The following is a 12517-nucleotide window of genomic DNA, read 5'->3' as shown; positions in this document are numbered from 1 at the left end:
ACACGAAAAATTGTGCTCCACGGGCTAGGGATGTGGCTCAAGCCGTAGCGCGCTCGCCTGGCATAACACACGGCGCTGGGTTCGATCCTCAGCACCACATACAAATAAAGATGTTGTGTCCGCCGAAAACTAAAAAATAAATAAATAAATAAAAAGAACCTATAGAGTGGGGGCTGGAGTTGAGCACTGGCCTCGCGCATGCGAGGTCCTGGGTTCAATCCTCAGCACCACAAAAATTAAAAAAATAAAGGTATAGTGTCCAACAACCACTAAAAAAATAAATATTTTTTAAAAAAAGAACCCATAGAGTGAAATTTTACTGAGTGATTTGAGTGAATAAGCATTGAAAAGGGCAGAAGCGCATGGACATTCTTTATTTCTCCCCCTCAACTGCATAAGGTGCACCTTGCCCATCGAGTCATGAGCCAGGCTAACCCCTTCCTACTGTACCTCTTCACTGCCAGTCCCTCCCCATCCTAAGCGCTGATCACACATTTCCCTGCTCAAAGACCCTCTGAGGCTGCTGCTGCTTAAAGAAAGGAGCTAACCTCCACATCATGGCACTCAGAACAGTTTGCAGTCCCCTCCTGACCTGTCTACCCAGGTCCCCGTGCACCAGTCCCTGCTTGAGATGCTCTGACCCTCTCTCCACACATGGCCCAACCCAATCCTCCTCCTGCGAGCACAGTCAACCCCACCTTGGGAGCTGTGCTCCTGAACTTCTGGCTTCATAAGACCACATGACAGGCATCTGTACACGTCACACTTGCTTCCCAATCTGAGCATCACTTCTCTGGACTAGCATTTATTATTATTCCTTGACATTGTATTCCAGATTTTCTTTCTACATTTCTGTCTATTTGTGGGGTGGGCTAAGATAAAAATGCAGAAAGAAAATCTGGAATATCAAGGAATAATAACACCACCTTACACCTAAGCCCACCCCACACCTGATTGTCCCCTCAAACCTCACAAACCGGTGAAGCCACACCTCCGCCACCTGAACCGATGCACAGACATATACCTTAATAATGGGTCTGATCGACAGGAATTAAACCCACCCTCCTCAACATTCCCAAAGTAAAACTAACTTTTCACTCCATATTTCAAGGTAAATATACTGTCAAACTCCCCCCCCCCAGTTTTAAGTAATAAATCAAACAAAAGGGAATTGACTACTTCCTGTGACCAGGAAGCCAGGCACAGCTGGCCCAGAATTCACGTGCTTGCCCTCTCCCCTCCGGGCTCCACTTCCCTCTCTGGCTCATCCTTAGGCAGGCACGATAACCCACTCAGGAAACAGCTGCTCACCATCTAACAGAAGCAGCCCTTTCCCTCAGCACCCTTCTAACTAATCTCGGGCGCCCCTTGGGGCACAGGTCCACTCAGGACCACAGCTGGGCCAGTGAAAGACAGGAAAGACAGGCGGCAGGACAAGAACAGCCAGGTGTTTCTCCTCAGTGCCCAACTCCCCGCTTCTTCTCCGGCAAGTGTCCCTGGCCGTGCAGCTTCCCCTCCAGGACCCCTTCCTCTGTGGTTCCAGCTCTTAGGAGCCCCACCTCCAGGCTAGCTCCCCCAGAAGCTCTCGGCTTCTGCTAACACCACCTTCTTCACTGTTTCTGGTCCTGAGGGTGACGGCAGCTTCCTGCCATGGCTGCTCTCTGGGCTCCTCACCTGCCCTTGGCATCTTAGGTTTTCCACCCGCTAGGTGACTACTTCCCCGTACTACGGCCTCTCCATACAAAACACCTTCAGTCTTTTTTATTCCCTGATGGGACTGCAACGGACATGGAAACTGACAAATAGACAAAAATGCAGAAAGAAAATCTGGAATATCAAGGAATAATAACCACCACCTTACATTGATTAAAGCGTCCTGATGTGCCGGGCACTACTGTCCAAACTCACGGATCAACCCAGCTATACAGTACTTCTGTGACTCTCTTTTTACAGATGAGGAAATTGAGGCTCAGAGAAGTTAAGCAATTTGCAGTTGCCCAGATCATAAATGGTGAAGCTGAGATTCAAATCCAGATGACCTGACTCCAGAGCGCACACTCTAAAACAGGAAGCCAAGGGCGGCAAGTACTTTAGCAGGATCAAGTGCTGCCTGCCAAGAGGCCAGGTGAGATAAGACCTAGGAAGCACCTACTGAATTTGGCAATAAGAGAGTCAGGGCAGTCCCTGAATAGCAAAATTCAAAACCAGAGGGCAGGAGGCTGAGCAATAAGTCAGAGGTTAGCAGCGTAGAGGTGAGAACAGCAAACCTTCCTTTCAAAGAGTATAAAGGGGAATCACAAAATTGGGCATGAGATGGAGGGCAAGAGAGCGACAGGGCACTTCTCTTCATATTCACTTTGAGGATGTTTAAACATGAATAGGAATGAGTCAGTTGAGAGGGCTTAATGTCAGCTTTGAGTTACTACAATAAAATGCCTGAGGCAACTCATTTTATAAAGAGAAAAAAAATTAGGCTGGGGTGTAGTTCAGTGGTAGAACATATGCTTAGCCACAAAAGGCCCTGGGTTCAATGCCCAGCATTAGGGGGGAAAAAAAAAAGGAAGAAAGGTTTGTTTAGCTCAGAATTGGAAGTTCAAGGGCATGGCACCTGCATTAGCTCTGTTCTGGTGAGGAGCCCACAGTGGGGTGGTAGTGGAGTGTGTGTGTGTGTGTGTGTGAGAGTCAGAAGTCACATCTTGAGCCAGGAAGCAGAGAGAAAGACTGGGACCCCACAATAGGTCATGACCCCAAAGACACAAGGATCTCTCACTCAGCCACTTCTAACAGGTTCACATCACCTCCCATTACCAACACCCGGAGACCATGGACCCAACACGTGAACCTTTGGGCAAGGATACAGAAGCTTATTCTAACAGTGACAGAGGGGGTCTGCACACTCAGGTGTTGACAGTAGGGTCTTCACTGGGCTAGAAAGTGAGGTTTTAGCTGCCCTTGGCCCTCCATGCACACACATATGCTAATTTGCTTCACTACAGTAACCTTTTTACTACCTCTATGTATCCCATAACATCACATTATATACCTAAAATACACAAAATAAACATTTTAAAGGTATCTAATAGCATTATTTCAGTGCTGGACTAACTGTAGGTATTATAATATAAGGGTGTGGCCAGAGAGAAGGCAGATGAGCTATAAAAATGGTGAAAGTGATTAGAGATAAACAGGGCAAGAAATAGATAGTTTTGGAGACTCGGACAGATCAGTCATGTGAATGGTTAAGTCCTCTAAGATGAGGATGTGCTTTGAAAAGACAGTAAGTTGAGGGGCTAAAGATTTTAATGAATGAGAGTGAACAGTAATGAAGTTAGAAAATGACAGGAATGGGATAGGGATGCAGCTCAGCAGTAAAGCACTTGCCTGCATGCACAAGACCCTAGGATCAATCCCCAGCACAGCATAAAAATAATAAAAAAGAAAATTACAGGGAAGAAAAAGGTAGCAGTGAACATTCAGTGCTTCCTGCTTGTCCTACGTGCACTCCTCCTCCTTCTGGTTACAGGAAGACCATGATTTTGCTTTGGGTTTTTGTTGTTGTTGCTGTTTGGTGCTGAGGAGTCAAACCCAGGGTCTCAGGCATGCTCAGCAAGTCCTCCAGGGCTGAGCTAGGCCCCCACCTTGATTTTACTGTGAAAACCATCTCTTTCCTTCCTAAGCACAGAGGGGCTTCCAAAGTATTTGTAATAGTCTATGTCTTATTATGGACATTCATTTTATTATTCTTTAAACTGTACGGATACATTTTATTCTTTAAAATCTCCAGACATTTTTAAATGCTCCACTTGTATACTTCACTATTGTAGAAAAAATAAAAATCCCTCTCCTCATTACAAAGCTAAAGCGCTCAGATCAGGTCTGAGCAATTAGAGTCACAAAGACAGGTTTAGGTACCTGACCCAATTTAAGCCAACAAGACACCAGCCCAGAGCTTTCACTGGAACTATCAGGAAAGAGGAGCTCTCTGCTGGAGCCGTGAAGCTCGTCTGTGAAACATATCCCTCCACTAGCTTGAGGAGGCAAAAAAAAAAAAAAAAAGCTAGTACAGAAAAAAGCAGAGCCAAGAGATGGCAAGTGACAGATTCCAACATCATCTGGATACCTTGTTCCAGCCATTCCTGAAGCCAAAGTCCCTGGGCCTCTTCAACAGGAAGCAGTAGACTTTTCCCAGCTCTGGTTCATCAGTATGCTTTGGTTTCTGACCTTTAAAGGAGTCCTAATTCTGCAGCACAAACAAGGTATTCCCAATTCCACAGCCTGTTTGCTCCTTTGACCACGAGAGTCCAAACAGGCTCCAGACCCTGGAAAGCCCCCTCTCTGTGGCACTCAAAGTCAAGGCCAAAATCCTCAGGGAAGCGCTGCCAAAGGCAAATGCAATTTGATTCCTCTGTACCCCTTGGTTTGTGAGTTTCCAAAGCTCACTCTGCCCCAGGCACGCTGGTCTCCAGGTCTCCCAGACTCACCAGGCCTGTGATCTCAGGCCTCTGCTTCCGGCTGCCCTCCACCTGACACTTCTCCAAACATCCACCTGCTGACTCTCTCATTTCCGTCAAGTCTCAGTAAGGCCTACCCAAATTCCCCTCCCCACGGCCAGTGATCCTGAAGACCCCCTCCCCGTTCAACTTTTTCATTTTTCCAAGGCATTTACTGCATAATATAGTACAAAGTCACCAAAATGTACCCCCCTGAGGGCAGGTTTAGGGTGACCTGGGCTGGTTTATTCATCTCAAGTTCTTAGAACAGGGCCTAGCTCAGAGGAAGTCCTATTTTTTTTTTTTTTGAATGAATAAAAAAAAAATGACATGATCCTCAAAAGACCAGACCTTGGTTTAAAAAAGGCAATGGAGAATGGAGGGAAAGGACCCTGAAGCCCACCTCCTGGCCCTGATTTAAATGAAGTATAGAATGAAAAGACACCTCCATTTCTAAGATTTCAGGGAAATCTAGGTGACCTAAGGGGGCAGGAAGGAGGAGGACAAGTTCAGTAAAGAGGGTGGGGATATGGGAAGAGGTGTTAGTCACAGAACAGGGCTTAAGAGGGTTTAGGTATTCCCTTCTGGAAGGCATACAGAAATCAGAGGCTGAGTCAGAGGAGAAACATGATGAAATCCATGGATGAAAGTAAAAAGAGGACAAATACATCAAGTGAATTATTTAAAATTTTAGTTAGAGAGGAGAGAAGTGATGATATAAGGCCTGTGGGTTTAGCTGGCATCAGACGAATTAACCCTAGCAACCCTAGGGAAATATAAAGAATTCCTCCATCACCCCATGGTTTGAATGATTTGAGAACTTTATGGATGGAGCATCCACCATATTTGGTCTCTGCCCTACTTGAGCACTAAGAAGCCATTCAGAGTGTCAGCTGGACCAAGGGGCCAGGTTATCTTATTTCACAGCACCACCCTGTGCCACAGAACCAAGTCCCCTCTGCATAATAACAATGCACTGAGGGCAGCCTGTCCAACCTTCACTCTTCAACCCTGATTGCTTGTCATCACAATCCTAAAATCCAAAGACCACAGCACCTGACTTACCCACCCACCCACCAATGACCCCCAGGCTGCCTAAGCAAGAGAAAGCAGGGCAAAGAGTAGGCTTCCTGTTCTGACGTACCTCTGCCACTTGCTAGCTTCTCTCTACAGAAATTCACAAGAACACCTGTGTAGTCAAGATTGGAGGAAAATGTTACTCCCAGTTAGAAAAGGAAATTACAATGCTAAGCCTCTAAGGAAAAGTGGCTTACTATAAATCAGGCCCTTGAGACTGGTATTATTTAGATCTTCCCCATAGCTGTCCAATAATTAATAATAGTGCCTTCAAGATTGTCTCTCTCAAAGAACTGATCCTGGGAAGGAAGCCATCAGTAATCAGACTTGTGCCTCACTCTTGACCCACCCAGATCTTGGTGGTGCAGGGCATACTCCCTCCAAGAACTTATTAATGAAACAATCACACTGCTAAGTCAGGTGTCACCCACGAGCAAATCATTAAGCACATATTTTAAACAGCCTCCAAGATGGCCCCAGTGATCTCCACCTCCTGGTATTCATACCCTCTCCCCTCGTTGTACCAGTGTTGGTCTACGTGACCCACAGAACACAGTAGAGGCTAGTTATATAAGACTGGCTCATTGACTCTAGGAGAAACCAGCTGCCATGTCAAATTGCCCCATGCAGAGTAACTAAAGCCTGCCAACAGCTACATGAGTGAACTTGGAAGCCGATTCTCCCTCAATCCAGCCTTCAAATCACTGCAGCCTCCTGAAAGATCTAGGTGAGAAACACCCAGAGAAGCTACTCCCAGATTTCTGACCCACAGACATTATTTCCAGGTACTATATTTTGGGGACTTGTTACAAGCAATAGATAATTGATTCACTATCCTACACAGAACTGAGAAGGAAATCAGAAGGTTTAACCTCAATTCCTATCCTACAGATGTCCATTTAAGATCAATTTCTCTGTCCATAAGAAACAACACAGTATTCATTTAGCCATTCAACAATTAGTTTTTGAATGTCAAATACGTGCAAGATATTTCCAAGCTACGAAAGTGCTCATATACTCTATATATCTTCTATAAAATGAAGGGAAAAAAAAAAAACACCAAGCCTAAGTTTTCTTCTTTCTAATGCTTTACAAACCTCTAGGAGATAACATCAGTCCCACTCCCTAACTAATTTGAGTGCTCAAGATCCTTCTAATTGTAAACCCATCAAATCATATTTTCTCATACTGATTTTTATTGTACCACATACCCTCCATCTAAGGGGAGAAGAACATTATGTCTTCTGATTTCATTAATATTGAGACAAGGAAGAATTCATTTAGTATTTTAATAGGAGGAGAAAATCCTCCTAGTGCTTGTCCCTCCTCACAAGTGCTGAAATTCAAAATTTCAGCAATTAATGACCAAGAGGCAACAGGAGTACTGACAGAGTCACTGCTCATGTCCTGCTCACAGCTGAAATGGGGACTGGGGAGACGTGTCCTCCCTTCCCCGCAAAGGACTTCACAGTCTCTCACAGCAGCAGGAGGGTTGTGTCACTCTAAGAAAATCAGAAGCCTCTCTCTGCACAAAGAAGGTCAAAGGGCGAGCTTTCTCTCCATCAACCACAAAACCAGCCTGTGCCAAACCTAAACAGTGTGTAGGCCGTCGGAGGTGAATGAAGCCCCAGACAGAAAACCACAGCGAGACTCTCCTCCCGCCGCGGCCAGGGTCGGAGTCAGGTGACTCCTCGGGGCAAACAGCAAACCTAAACAAAGATCACACCCACATGACTAGTGGGGAAGAAGACAGTTCTCGCCGCAAGCCCGAGGCTGCCCAGTCCTACCCCGGAAAGCCATTAACTCCGGCATTTTTTTTTTTTTTTGCAGTCCCAGGAAACTGGAGGCGCTACAAGTTATTGAGCAGCTCAGCCCCCAGGGATGCACCTGGAGGAACTTGGGACCCCATCCCAGGACACAGGAGCAGAGCACCGCACGCAGCCTCCCGCCCCAACACGCAAGCAGGACCCCTCCCCACCAGCTGTCACCGAGCTCAACCAGTCAGCGCCAGAGAAGCTCCTCTCCTGGCCGCTCTCCCCTGCAGCTGCGACCCCACGGGGGCGGCAGAGGGTTCTGGGGGCTAGGGCACGCCCGTACCCCGGGAAGGGGCGCCAGGGTGGGCGCGGTCCCTGCCCAGCACGGCTCCAGAATTATCCTCCCCCACCCCGTGAGGTGGAAGGAGGCTCCCAGTCCCCAGTACCACGCGTCTTACCTTGTCACCGAAGCTGCGGGCCATCAGCAGGTCCGGGCTGGGCGTGCTGTCGCCGCCCACGGCCTCCTCGCTGCTGGAGCCGGCCAGCGGGTGCGGCATGTCGCGCAGGGAGTAGGGCCCCGTGGACTGCAGGGCCTTGGGGGGGCCGCCCGCCATGGCGCGCACCGCTCCGGTAGCGCCGCCGCCGCTGCCGCTTCCTCCCGCTGCCCGCTGCGGTGGTCTCCCGAGCGCCCCCCGGGCCGAGACCCCGTTCGGGCCAAGTCCCTGCACTGGCCTGGTAGGAGCCGCGGCTCGCAGACTCCTGGTCCTGCCTGCTGGGCTTCTCCGCGCCGCGCCCCAGCTCGGCGCCCCAGCCCGCCGCGGGTCCGCCAGCACCTCGGCCCCGGCGCCCAGCCCGCACCGCCACGCCGCCCACCCGCTCGCGGCCCCGCCCCCGCGGTGCCTCGGCCGCCCCCAGGGGCGGGAAGAGCGAGAGCGGGGGAGGCGGGGAGGGACGAGTGCGGAGGGAGGCGGGCAGCTCCGCCCTCGCCCCCGCGCGGCAGGAAGTGAGCCTTCAGCCCTCTGCCCTGTCCTCCGAGTGTCCGGCCTCGCCAACGGGAGGCAGGCCTTGCGGAGGCTCTTCGCAGCTTCAGAGCAATGTTTAACGGAAAGCCGAGGTGGAAGAAGACGTTGGGGGATCCTGTTCCATTCCACCCGTACTTACTGATGTGCCCACCGGCAGCCAGTCTGTGGGTGAAGGGCTTTGGGGGCACTCAAGTGAATCACGGTCTTTTGGCCCCTAAGGCCCACGCAGAAATAACCCAAAATAGAAAGAATTACAGTGCATATCATAGGAGTAACATAAAGAGTTATGAGGCTCAGAGGAGCTAGAGAACATGGGGTTGGGAACCTAGAACAGAATTCAGGAGGAGTGAGGCGGGGGGTTCTTCCAAGTCACGCTAAGATAGATTCTCATGCCATCTCGCTTCTGAGCTATGCCAGTTTTATGTAAAGTGAAATCTCAGGAGACTGAGCATCCTTCAATAAAGAAAAGTGTGTGCTACAAATGATTTATGGCTCTGAAACTCACACTTTGGGCCAAATGATCTTTTGCAAAAACTATGAGATTCAAGTTATTTTTCATACATTCATGTTTCCTTGCCTTTGGCTGAGCTACATTCTTAACTTTTTTGCTGGCAAGGTGAAGATAGTCAAGACCTTATTTCCAGCTCTTTGGGGTGTGAATTCACACCTTTTTTTCCACCTTACCTGTCTCTGGAGCTTCAGTTTGTAAGACCAGTCATCCCTCCAGCAAAGTCATGGGTAGGGTTGTTTAGTGGAAGGTATTTTTCCCCACCCATTCATTCCTACACACTTGTGAAAAAGTGGTGACAGATCTGAGGTGGGATTCACTAAAGTCTTTACAGTACTGTTTCCTCTAGAAACAAGTAGAGGAAAAAGCAGTGTTCAAATGGACCAAAATATCAGTCAGCGACTCACTGAGCTTCCAAGACCTTCCCTTATGTCTTTGGAAGCCATAGGGTTGGACCCATAGTCCCCTAGTGTCATCTTTATTTCTCCTGTAAGGATCTCCCTTGGTTAGGGAACATGGATTCAGAGGGCACTGGCAACAATTTTAAATGCTGTATTCCTCAGAGGAATGCCAATATCTTGTTCTCTTGGAGTTAGGTAAAACTTAATACTTTCAAGTTCAAGAGCTACTTACAGACCCTTAGTATCTGTTCTTCTGAATCATCATTAAGATAAATAGCATACATATAACTAGAAATGAGTGTTCTATACTTATATAACAGATTTTTCTTGTCAAATGGTGCTATTTATTTTAACAACCAGGCCACCTTAATATAATAGAGATCTTACCACAGAACTTTGAGTGAAAAGAGATCCACACTTGAATTTCTGCTTAATCACTACAAGTGGGTGACCACAAGTTAATCTCAACAAACCTGTTTCCTAACCTATAAAGGGAGAAGATGGAGAGCAGGTCATCATACTCACAAAGGTAGGTATGAGAGTTAAATAGGGTTCACTGTATCATGGTCTTAGGAGGAGGCTGGCCTGGAATAGATGCTCCCTAAATGTTAACCCATTAAGTCCTCAGTTTTCAATTCTTCAAATATTTCAGTGAAATTGACATACATGCATTAACATAAGTTGGAAATTTAATCTAGAGCTTATATATTAGCATATTAGCAGTAGTAATATTATATATAATTTTATTATGTATTATTTGATTATACTGCATACAGTATTTAAATATCACAGGTGTTCCACATCTGGGACTCTGGGGAGGGGAGGCAGGCAGCTCCACTCTTACTTGCCCTCCAGAGCTGCAGAAAGTGCACTCTCAGCTCCTCTGCCCTGTCCCCTGAGTGTCCTTTCCTTTCCCTTAAGTTTTCAGTAGTCTTATGAAATAACAGTCATAGAGTTTTTGTAATTAAATATGCTGTACTCCAAACTCTGTATGATCAGTTTGGGTCAGAATGTAGCTTTTCTATGCTCCCACTCAAAAACAAAACCAATAAAACAAACAAAACAAAACAAAAAAAAACAGTTTCTAAAAGGCCATATGAAACAGTTTCTCGGTTTCTTTATTTATTTTCCAATTTCCTGGTTGGTCAGTGGCATCTAGCCACAATGATCTAGTGGGTAGTCATCAAAACTAAAGAAAGTGAATTTCTATGGAAAATATTTTAGTAGAAAGTTTCCACCCTTCAAATTTAGCCCAAGGCCTGTCTTTTCACATTCTCCATTTCCTGTTGCATGTAAGTGTTTTTTCATGGTGGGAAATTGTCACTAAAATAACAAAAAGTGTCCCAGAGCATATTATTCTGCTTCCATTAAAAGTTTTTAAAACAACATGGTGGAGAGGAGGAAGCATGTGAAGTTTCTGTATCAGAGCAAAAGGCTGTGGTGTTGGGTGGAATTTAGGAACAGGAGTTTGGATTTTTAGGGCTGAGCTCTGATGAAGATGTTGGAGGATGAGGAGGTCCCCAGTGCCACCAGTACCCACGAACATCGCATCGGGCCTTCCCATCCACATGGAATGGTAGACATATAAGCTGATCCATTTAGGGGTCCAAATTGGAACCCTATAAACCTCATCAGCAAGCCTATCAGCTCTGTGCATGAATACCCAGACCTCAGAAACAAAGCAGTCCCAAGGGAGCATGCTGTCATTCTCTATCCTGGTACAACATGTGCTTGGGCCTTCTTCATGTTTGTGTTAGCTGCTTATCCTCTCCTGGTTTTCAATACAATCATAGCTTTATTCTATATGACATCTCAAACCCTGCCTCAAAATAACACCACCACTTCTGAAGTGGATGGCTGATGAGGACAAAGGAGGTTTTCAGAGAGCATTTAGAGTGACATGTAGTAGACTACAGAGGGCTGTCTCAACAAGGGGTCAACTGAGAAGGCGCAATCCCCAACAAAGACAAAACTGTGAGCAGTTTAATTCAACCAGTGGTGTCCCAGGAAAGAAGCAAGGTCCACTTGAGGCCAAGATCTAAAAAATTTTTGCAAACAAGAATTGGAACTTGTCCCAGAACCAGCAGAGCAGTTTTTGGGTAAATGTTAGGATCATTTTATCTGTTTCAAAAGGCTCTTGTCTCCCCCAAAGCATGGGGACCCTCATGTAGGAGGGATGAACATAGTTTCAAACTTTGTAGTACCTGACAACCACCTGATCTTGTTAAATACAGATTTCCAGACCTCACCCAAAGGATTCTGCTTTTGGAATGGGGCCTGAAATATTTTAAAATTTTTAATTTAATCATTTTAAAAATTTTTTATTAATTCATTATAATTATACATATTAGTGGGATTCAGTGTTAGTTGTGGGTGTGGGTGTGAGTGTGTGTGTGTGAGTGTGAGTGTGTGTGTGAGTGTGTGTGTGTGTGTGTGTGTGTGAGTGTGTGTGTGTGTGTGTGTGTGTTACTAGGGATTGAACCCAGGGGCACTCTACCACTGAGCTACATCCCCAACCCTTTTATTTTTTTTTATTTTGACGGGGTCTCCATAAATTGCCCAGGCGGGCCTTGGACTCGCAATCCTCCTACTTCAGCCCCCTGAGTCACTGAGGTTACAGGCATAGGCCACCATACACAGCCACAATAATTAATTTTAAAATAAGATTAATTTTTAACAACCTCTTACATGATGCTTATGCCAATGCCAGTCTGTGTACTGTACTTTGAGGAGCACAGTTCTCATAGTTCCATCCAAACCTCATTTTTTTAAATAGCATTTGTAAAGTGCTTACTTTGAAGAAATTTCCTATTTTCTGAAAACTTGCTGAAAGGGCAAATTGTCTATTTCAAAATTGTATGACAGGATCTTTTTGCCCCTAAACTGCTATGGTTATTTATGTTGAACATCTACCAGGTACTTAACATTTAGGAGATGCACTCAGATGAACTAGATTGACTGTTGACAGATTCATTTCATAGCTCTGGCTGTGAAGTGGATCACAGTGAAGTGCATATTTCCCAGAGCTCCCTGAGCTGCTCTGGCCTACCCTACAGGCTCCTGGGAGTTGGACCTTACCTGGCCATACAAATGCAATTTATTGCCATCCTTGAAGTATACCTACTTCCTAGCTTTCTATGAAAGCAGGTCCTGTTATGTGGATGTGGATACATGTTCCTTTGTCATGGTTACCCATCAGAGAGGTTGGGCTCAAGAAGATGTTGAGCTGACCAGCCCAGCCCAAGACATTGATTGAGTTTTAACA

The 12517-nt window shown here is 46.4% G+C and overlaps 1 protein-coding gene and 1 long non-coding RNA gene across 2 annotated transcripts in view; one reads left to right on the top strand and one right to left on the bottom strand.

The window, feature by feature from the left end:
• The window catches only part of Snx30 (sorting nexin family member 30), a 106766-nt gene extending 98559 nt beyond the window's left edge, over positions 1-8207 (bottom strand). The window contains exon 1 of the mRNA XM_005329699.5: positions 7780-8207. Coding sequence (XP_005329756.1) covers positions 7780-7935 — 156 coding nt within the window. The 5' untranslated portion in view covers positions 7936-8207. The remainder of the gene's footprint in view (positions 1-7779) is intronic.
• Positions 6959-8828, top strand: LOC144377334 (uncharacterized). Its single transcript, XR_013438232.1, has 2 exons — positions 6959-7250; positions 7398-8828. It is a non-coding gene; the product is annotated as an uncharacterized LOC144377334 (long non-coding RNA).
• The last annotated feature ends 3689 nt before the right edge of the window (positions 8829-12517 follow it).

Source organism: Ictidomys tridecemlineatus, chromosome 4 (assembly GCF_052094955.1).
Source record: "Ictidomys tridecemlineatus isolate mIctTri1 chromosome 4, mIctTri1.hap1, whole genome shotgun sequence".
In the NCBI taxonomy this organism is placed as follows: Eukaryota; Metazoa; Chordata; class Mammalia; order Rodentia; family Sciuridae; genus Ictidomys; species Ictidomys tridecemlineatus.
The sequence above is the reverse complement of the archived record's forward strand: the minus strand, read 5'-3'. Positions and strand labels throughout refer to the sequence as shown.